The sequence below is a fragment of the Neltuma alba genome, unplaced genomic scaffold (genome assembly GCF_004799145.2).
Source record: "Neltuma alba isolate B1F8T4 unplaced genomic scaffold, ASM479914v2 tig00013857_pilon, whole genome shotgun sequence".
NCBI lineage: Eukaryota > Viridiplantae > Streptophyta > Magnoliopsida > Fabales > Fabaceae > Neltuma > Neltuma alba.
Window position 1 is genome coordinate 9,542 of NW_021637938.1, and position 8,958 is coordinate 18,499.

At 34.6% G+C, this 8,958-nt stretch overlaps 1 protein-coding gene across 2 annotated transcripts; it reads left to right on the top strand.

The window, feature by feature from the left end:
• Positions 1–3,048: 3,048 nt before the first annotated feature.
• LOC114739274 (O-fucosyltransferase 39-like) lies at positions 3,049–8,228 on the top strand. Of its 2 annotated transcripts, XM_028927325.1 has the most exons (12): positions 3,049–3,111; positions 3,324–3,513; positions 4,233–4,295; positions 4,411–4,492; positions 4,602–4,672; positions 4,763–4,851; positions 4,946–5,149; positions 5,995–6,265; positions 6,788–7,015; positions 7,118–7,315; positions 7,576–7,721; positions 8,097–8,228. In XM_028927325.1, exons 2-12 carry the CDS (start codon positions 3,376–3,378, stop codon positions 8,098–8,100), a joined length of 1,494 nt encoding a protein of 497 aa, XP_028783158.1. In that variant the 5' UTR covers positions 3,049–3,111; positions 3,324–3,375; the 3' UTR covers positions 8,101–8,228. The 2 variants fall into 2 exon arrangements, with proteins under 2 accessions (XP_028783158.1, XP_028783157.1); XM_028927324.1 differs by lacking the exon at positions 8,097–8,228 and having other exon boundaries at positions 7,576–7,953.
• The last annotated feature ends 730 nt before the right edge of the window (positions 8,229–8,958 follow it).

The following is an 8,958-nucleotide window of genomic DNA, read 5'->3' on the forward strand; positions in this document are numbered from 1 at the left end:
ATCTCTCTTATCTAAATAATAAAATTGCAAAAATTAAAAAAATAATTATTTGTTAAAAATGTATGTTGGTTTTATTAAAATACATTCTTTAATTATTTGTGTCGGCAATTGGAACTACTTGTAGATGAAAATCCTCTTAATGTATCCATAGTTTGAAAAAAAATTATAAATTTAAGAGACAAAATTAATTAATATTTTATATTTAGAATTAAAATAAACTTTCTTACGAACTCATAAATTCAGAACTGGAGAAAGTAATATTATTCATTAAATTTATTTGTTCATTAAATTCTATTTTTGGAGAGAAACTATTTTCCCCCCACGAGATCATTCACTACTCCATTCGTTTATTTCTGCCTGTTATTTTTAATTTCTAAGTATCCGTCTTTTTAAAAATTTAAAATTTGCTAGCTTCTTCAGAAATGCTTGTGGCCCAAAAAAAAAAGAAAGAAAAATCCTACTAGGGAAGCGCTTCATGCGGTGTTTATCCCACCTATTCTGTTTTGTAATCAATCTTTAGTGCGTTCGAGATTGGTATCCGGTCTTTTCTTTCATTTTTATATTTTTGTTTTGACCAGTTTTTTTATGGGAATATTAAATTCATTTATATATTTTTGTTTTGACCAATTTTTTATGGAAATATTAAATTTCACTTATATATTTTTGTTTTGGCCAATTTTTTATGGGAATATTAAATTTCACTTATATATTTTTGTTTTGGCCAATTTTTTATGGGAATATTAAATTTCACTTATATATTTTTGTTTTGGCCAATTTTTTATGGGAATATTAAATTTCTTTTAAGTAAAATTGCTTATATTCATTAGATCAAACTTATAGTTAAATTTACAAGTGCATGTACATATTTTAGCAATTAAGTATAACAACAAGTATCCGTATTTTATAGGTGAATTAATAAGTGTTTATTCACATTTTAACAAATAACAATTGTCTCTTTCAAAATTTACAAATCCCAATTTATATTATATTAGCTAATACAAAAATTCAATAAATGTTCATAGGTTAATTTTCTAAATATACATACACATTTTAACAACTAGTAATTATAAAATAACAACTATAATTGAAAAAATTCATTTAATGAAGATAAAAAAACTTTGACCTAAATTTTATCCCTTTTTCTAAATACAACTAATTTAAATCCTCACATATATAAACATGTTGAGACTCAATTCATATATGAAATTTCATCCAAAGATAGCAGTTGGCCTGCCATTGAGCCATGGACATGGCGCACATTTTAGATGATTAAGGTTAAGTATTTTACAAAATTACCCTTTTTCCCTCTAGACCCAGTTCTATTAGAAGTAATATTGCTCAAGCTATTATCAGGTATTAAATATGAACAATTGAACATCTTTTCTAATTGATGAGTATTAATTAAAATGAGTCTTATATTTAGAATCGGATAAGTATTAATTAAAATATAAAATTATAATGGTAACGTCATGCCAGCCACAGGTCAGGGCTTCCAAAGTGATTCCCTCACAAGACAAATGTCAAACACAGTTGGTTTGCTTTCTTCCTTGATCAATTAGGGAGAATCCAACAAAAAAATGCAGGGGGGCGCATGAGTGGGATTCTTTTATTTGTCGGCTATCAATTATAAGTGGAAATTATTTTATTTTTATATGATTTTCAAAATTATCACCCACAAAAAATTATTGACTTATTTTGGAATATAAATGGATTGTGATCATTTCAAATGCACTGTGTGTGTGTGTCCCTAGAAAAGGATGATACAAAATAAAAAGATGTAATTTTTTATTTTTTGTGATTTACTCGTACATGGGATAATTTAACTATTTAATTTTATTAAATATTAAGAATTCAGATCCAACGAACTGCCATCACATGTACATTGGGAGAAATCCAAACATTTACGTGTTACGAAAGGTTTTGTTTCATTCTTTAATACATGCTGTAAATAGTCTTCTGAATTTTATGCATTTGATTTTTTTTTCCCAAAAACAGCATTCATTGTTTTAGCAAGTCATAAGTTGCGGTAAGATTTTTCTATGAGTGTTTGTTTTCAATGAAATTAATATAAATAATTTTTTATATATATTATTTGTTCATATGACAATTTTTTTTTTTGTGAAATGACAAATTCTTATTATTGATATTGTTAAGTAACCTCTCCTCTCCACTCGATTTGATTTCAAGATTATCTATCATTTTTCAACCCATAGCAAGATAATAAGAATATATGTGTGTACGTGTGGTTGGCAACCAAAAAAAAAGAAGAAGCGTGTGTATATCTCTGTGCTCTGGAAAATATATATGGGAAAATAGTATTGAGCTCTCATAGAAATAAATATAAATTTTTTTTTTTGAAATCATTAAATTAATCTAAAATCTCAAGAGACCTCGTTACAACAAAATTTTACTTATTCAATTACTAAACTGACCATATCTTTTTTTTTTTTAAATATGTATTGACAATTGAAAGGATAGCTATTACCAGTTTAAAGTGTAACGATTAGCAATTATTATAACATATATTAACAACATATTTTCTTAGCGCATAACAAAGATATAATTCGTAGTTTGTTAATACTTATAATGATAGTTAGTAATAACTATACCTTAAATTGTTAACTACTATTTTTTTTGTTGTCAATGTATATTTAAAAAAAAAAAGTAATTTAATAATTGATCAAGTAAAATCTTTTATAACGAGGTCCCTTGACATTTCATATTAATTTGATGATCTAAAAATATTTTTATATGTAACTATCTCGGGCGAGACTTCAATGCAATTTTTTCAATACGCACACACTGTTATCCATATGTAATATGTTTGATTTTTGCACAAGTTTTCCTCTCATGTGCTCCGAGTCAGTCTACAGTGTCGGTGATCTGCTGAAAGCAAAAAAAGCCTTCATTGAAAGGCCCGTGAGCTTCTTATTTCCCTTGACTGCCACTGGCTCTAGCACACGGCATACCTTCAAGCCTGTGAGTTTGCTACTTTCTCCGCGTTTCTCTGACGTGAAAAAAATACCATTCTTGTACTTTTCATCTATCCGGGTCCCTTTGATAAAGACGCTTCCTTCGTTACTCGATTCGGTGGGGTGGCCTGGTCTCCATGTGAGCTGCTTTTACTCGTCTCTTTCTCTTCCTTTCTTGGCTTGTCGCCTTGTTTAATTTCCTTCCGCTCTTTCTCCCACACATTCATTTCACAGTCCCCGAAACATGGAAAGTAGGATCATTCATTATTAATTTATTACACGATAATGTGCTGTTTAATATCCTTTCCCTCCTTTAATTCACAACTCACTACCTTGTAACTGTTGGAGTAGCATTAAAGCATCAGTCACTCTGCGGATCCGAGGTCGAGCTCTGCTGGCAACAATGGAGCTCAAGAACCAGAATAATCACTGGCTTCCTCAGGGACATGGCGCATTATCTTGCTTTTCCTTGCTCTTCTTCATAGTGTTCTTTTCGAGTTCATTCACTCAGTTGAGCCATGCCTCTCCTTCAATGTACCTGGTACGTTATAGATGATCGTTTCGGTTTCGTCGTCTCCTTAGCTTGATTTACTCCTCCAAAAATATTTTCCCATCTCTATTTTTTGATGTAGATTAAGCATTTCTTCCAACTCTCCCGGAAGCTTTAATTTTTCTGTCTGTCTTGTTCTGCAGTTTTAATGTATTTCCCTGCTTCTTCTTCTTCTTCTTTTTTTTGGGGGGGGGAGGTAACTGAAGCCCGGCCGTATGTAGTTTTCTTGTGAACTCTGAAATTTTGTTTTCTTTTGTTTCTTGCTGTCTGTGGATGTTGATAACAAAGATGAAGTTTGATCACCATTCATGTGAGAACTCGTAGTTTCAGATTTATTTAGTGAAATAAAATGAATAAGAAACGAGCGAAAGAAAGTTTCTGACGTTTAGAATTTGCAGTTATGGTGAAATTATGACTAGCAAGAAAGCAGGAAACCTAAGTATATTTTAAAATTCGTTAATTTAATTCTGTTGACGTACAAGGTTGATTAAACTTATCTAAGAATGGATGGCTGGATAATATTTTGGATCACAGTTTGATTAACCAAATAGATTTCTATTATCTGGTGAATTTTTATATCACTAGAATGACCTTCATATCAGTGCTGTGATATTCTCCAGAAAATTAGCTATTATTTTGCCTGAAAGTGAAATTGGTCGTTTTGTCTCCAGTACGGCAGTATCTTAAAACTTGCAACATCCTTTATGCAGGAACAGAGGGCCGTAAAACCCAGGCACATGCGTCTACTCAAGAGTGCTTTAGAACGTGAAGTTGTAAGAGTTGATTCAGTCGCCAATAAATTTTCGAATGATTTGCTGGACTCTGCTAAATCCTTCACTTTAGACATTATTATATTATATATTGACATTCTTTTCTCTGCTTGTGTAGTCAACACGCCAGCTTTCTGATCTGTGGGCTCCTCTAGAAAACCAAGGTTGGAGACCTTGTGTTGAATGTGGAAGTGAACCATGTAAGTCAAATTACTGATAGGCAGTCTTATGATTTTTTCCCCTTAAGAAAGCTCAGAACACTTTGTTACTAAGTAATGACCGGTTCATGTTATCTTGAAATCTGAGCAGCATTGCCAGAGAAGTCCGAGGGATACATCCAGGTATTTCTTGATGGTGGGTTGAACCAGCAAAGGATGGGGGTAGGTATTTAAAGCACACTACTAAGATCAAAATTGTCGTTATTTATGGATGTATAAAAATGTTTGATTTGTACTTTTGCATCTTTGAAGATATGTGATGCAGTTGTTGTTGCAAAGATTCTAAATGCAACTCTTGTTATTCCATACCTTGAAGTTAATCCTGTTTGGCGAGATTCAAGGTACTTGCAGAAGTCATCCTTCCACATTTTCTCCACTGCTTTAGATTTATCCGTTGGATTGTGCATGATGTATATTCTGATGTCTTCTCTACAGCACCTTCATGGATATATTTGATGCGGATCACTTCATTAATGTATTAAAGGATGATGTTTCTATAGTTAAAGAGTTACCCGACGAATTCTTGTGGAGCACAAGAGAGTACTACGCGGCCACTACCCGAGATACCAGAATCAAGGAAGCACCTGTTCATGCTTCTGCCAACTGGTATCTGAAAAATGTTTTGCCTGTTCTACGGAGGTTGGTAGTTACCTGAACCTGTCACTTTATATTTGCCAATGAATGAGTTGTTTCTGGGTCCCGCCCCTGCCAACTGGTATCTGGAAAATGTTTTGCCTGTTCTACAGAGGTTGGTAGTTACCTGAACCTGTCACTTTATATTTGCTAATCAATGAGCTGTTTTCAGGGTTGTGTATGGTTAAGCACAAAATGTTTATACATGGTCACAACCATTTTGGCATTTGCACTGTAAAATAATCAATCTGAGAATCTTTGCGGAAATCTGTTATGAAAATCTGTACTTGATTATTCTCCGAGTACACATTGCGCAAGCCTTCAGTGCTCAGTAGTTATCATCACTTTGTTTTGACTTCAAATAAGTAGTTAAAGATAGGATATGTGCTTTCAGAGTTTAGTAATTATGGCTCAGATGCTGAGATATAAACAACTCACATCAATGTTCTCTAATGTAGCCAAACTCATCTCCAAATCATGGCTCTCTCTTTTCTTTGATACAATTGAGCTGCTTGCAGAACTTCTTCTTCTTCTTCTTCTTCTTTTTTAATTATTCATTTTAAGAACCTAAAATTTGCGACAAATAAGAAGTGATATGTATGAGATGTAGCGCAACATCAAAATTGAGGGCAAGTAGTTGGACATGATTAACATCTATGCTCTGCTTGGAGGGTATGTGTTAAAAGCAGCTTATTTGGGTCTGATTATACTTTGTAAACCCCATGATTATGTGCGTGATACATGGCTTAGTTCCTAGCCTAATTACAGGTTGCTACTTCCCAAAGTCTTCTGCTCATCATTATTCTACAATACTGATCTTTTGATATTCTGAAATCTTTTATTTGGTGCAGTCATGGTATTGCTGCAATTGCACCATTTTCTCACCGTCTGACATTTGATAGCTTGCCTATGGAAATTCAACGGCTTCGCTGTAAAGTTAACTTCCAAGCATTACGTTTTGTTCCTCACATCAGAATACTTGGAGATGCTGTTATCAGCCGCCTTCGCTATCCTCAAGGCTCTGCTGGAGAAATGGGCACCAACCATCTCCAAATGGCCACTGATGCATACTATAAGAGAAGGGCAGGGAAATTTGTTGTGCTTCACCTACGCTTTGATAAGGTTTTGCTTTAATCTATTTGCTGAATATCATATATCAAACATGAGGTTTAAATATTACCCTTGCTTGTTTCCTTTATTTTGGTGGGGCAACATACCGAACATTCCTCGTGTGGTTGGGTTGCATTTTACTTCTTAAAAAAGGTGAATATTGCAAGAAGTAAATGAATAGTCGTAACAAGAGTTTCAGCCTAAAAAATTATGTAAATATGCCTGCTTTCAGTCTTTCACTTACATATTTCAAATAACAAGAGGGGTGGTTTGATTTTGCATGCATAAACAAGTGTTAGACAATCTTTCCTTAATGATGAAGCAACAAATTAATGAAACAAAAGCATCGGCTAGCATTCCTATCAGGTGATTTTTACTACTTGGTAAATCATAACTTTTCCTTCCATTTGAATGCAATATCCTGATTGACATTCTATCCATTTTTTAACTTGTGGAATCAAAGTTTCTCTGAACTCTTACGAGCCTTATTTCTCAATTTGGGCTCACGTTGATAAAACTCTTGGCATCTTGTAGGATATGGCAGCGCATTCAGCCTGTGACTTTGGTGGAGGCAAAGCTGAAAAACTGGCTCTTGCTAAGTATCGACAGGTGATTTGGCAGGGAAGGGTTCTTAATTCACAGTTCACCGATGAAGAGTTGAGGAGTCAGGGCCGTTGTCCATTGACACCAGAAGAGATTGGATTACTGCTAGCAGCTCTGGGGTTTGACAACAGCACTCGTTTATATCTTGCGTCTCACAAGGTCTATTATTTTGCTTTGGTTTGGCACAATATTGACCTGATAATGTTAATATGAGACACTTGTGTTTTCGCAGTTGTTAATTGCAGAAGTTGTATTTTCCAGGTTTATGGTGGGAAAGCAAGGATTTCAACTTTGAGACAATTGTTTCCTCTGATGGAGAGCAAAAAGAGCCTTGCTTCGGCTGATGAACTTTCACAGATTAAGGGAAAGGCTTCTTTATTGGCAGCAGTTGATTACTATGTTGGCATGCACAGTGACATCTTCATTTCTGCTTCCCCAGGAAATATGCACAACGCATTGGTGAGTAGTGCTGGATGCTTTTCAAATTACATTACAGAAATTTCAATTCAAAACTTTCCAAATAAGGAGTAGAAACAGATTTCACCGTTCATTACGGGATTTCAGACTATATTAAGAATAAGAAGTTTCTCCTGTTCTCATATTTTAAGTAGCATATACTTTATTGCCATGATTTAGCAGAGGGTATGATGTTATGTTAATTTAGAAGTTGAAGTCAGAATGCGATACATTGATGATGATAAATGTTGTGATGTTGACAGGTGGGACATCGAACTTATCTGAATTTAAAGACCATTAGACCAAACATGGCACTGATGGGTCAACTCTTCCTGAATAAAAGCATCAGTTGGTCGGAGTTCCAGCAAGCAGTGGTCACCGGTCACTGGAACAGACAGGGTCAACTCAGGTTGAGAAAGCCAAAACAGTCCATTTACACATACCCTATTCCTGATTGCATGTGCCAAGCTTAGTATATATATAAAAGTTGCTCACGGAGGAGCCGCCTCTGTCTGCTAGAGTTGAGTGGCTTATTTTTTATAACATCGGTAGCTTGATGAATAACAAGGCATTGTCATTCTCATTTTCACGAGAGTCTATCTATCACAATGCTTTTGGTTAGGGAGCTCCAGGGTATGTATTGTGAATGGGGTATTTATTTTATATCTGATTTGATCTATGGCCAGTATTGTTATATAGTATCAGCAGCTAATTTCCAAATTCTCATCTCTCTCTCCCTCTACACACACACACCTTCTAAGCTACCTATTCCCCATCCCGGCTGGTAACAGTATGGAGCAGCCCTAAAGATTTGAGAGCAAGCAACCATTAGAAAGCCACGTGAATAGTAAAACCATTCACGCTCTGCTACTGGGAGGAAACAAATACACATCTGCGATATAACATTAAAGGCACATACTTTTTCATTTTTGGAAACAATAGGGCCGCGTTAACACCGCGCAGATCTCGACCCACTTGATAAGCGAGCCAATAAATTCAATAATTTGCTTTTCTCAACGGACGTGGTCAATGAAGACAGTCCAGTCATGCATGAGAGGATTTCCTTTTCCTTTGTCTTTTTTTTTTTAATTAAGCATGGGTATTCTTAATTGCAGGTTTGTTCATGCAACTTTTGCCTAATTAAATGTTAATACCTCTCATAGTGGAGATTTAAATTTTAGTTTGTGATGTTGCGAGAACTATTTCCTTTCATTAGATCTAATCCTGTTAATTATTATTGGTCACATGAGAGGATTTCTAGACCTTCTGAGAAAATGTAAAAATTAACATGCACGCGATTTCCTTCCCCGCAGAGGATGAGGCCTTCTAGCATGTCCAAAAGCTCAGCTGAAGTACTCGAATGATAACCCAAATGTTTGGGGAATCCTTTTGTCCAATTTCCACAAGAGTCTTAGATAACACATCCACAAGCACTAGTCCCAACTGACACTCGAACCTACAGATTTGTCAACGTCCAATCCTGTTACAACTTACTACTTCAACTGCCCTGCCTATGAGTTTTTATTTTTAAAATTTGGGTGATCATGAAATTAGATGGAAGTGAATTCCAAAAGTCTTATGACAATCCCGGGGCATTTCATTTATGAAAATGTTTATCTAGATGCAATTTCATGAAGAAAGTGTAT

Coding starts and splice junctions, on each gene's coding strand:
- LOC114739274 (XM_028927324.1), top strand. CDS start 3,376: ATGGAGCTCAAGAACCAGAATAATCACTGGCTTCCTCAGGGACATGGC. Junction 3,514..4,232: donor CCTCTCCTTCAATGTACCTG/GTACGTTATAGA, acceptor TCCTTTATGCAG/GAACAGAGGGCCGTAAAACC. Junction 4,493..4,601: donor TGAATGTGGAAGTGAACCAT/GTAAGTCAAATT, acceptor AAATCTGAGCAG/CATTGCCAGAGAAGTCCGAG.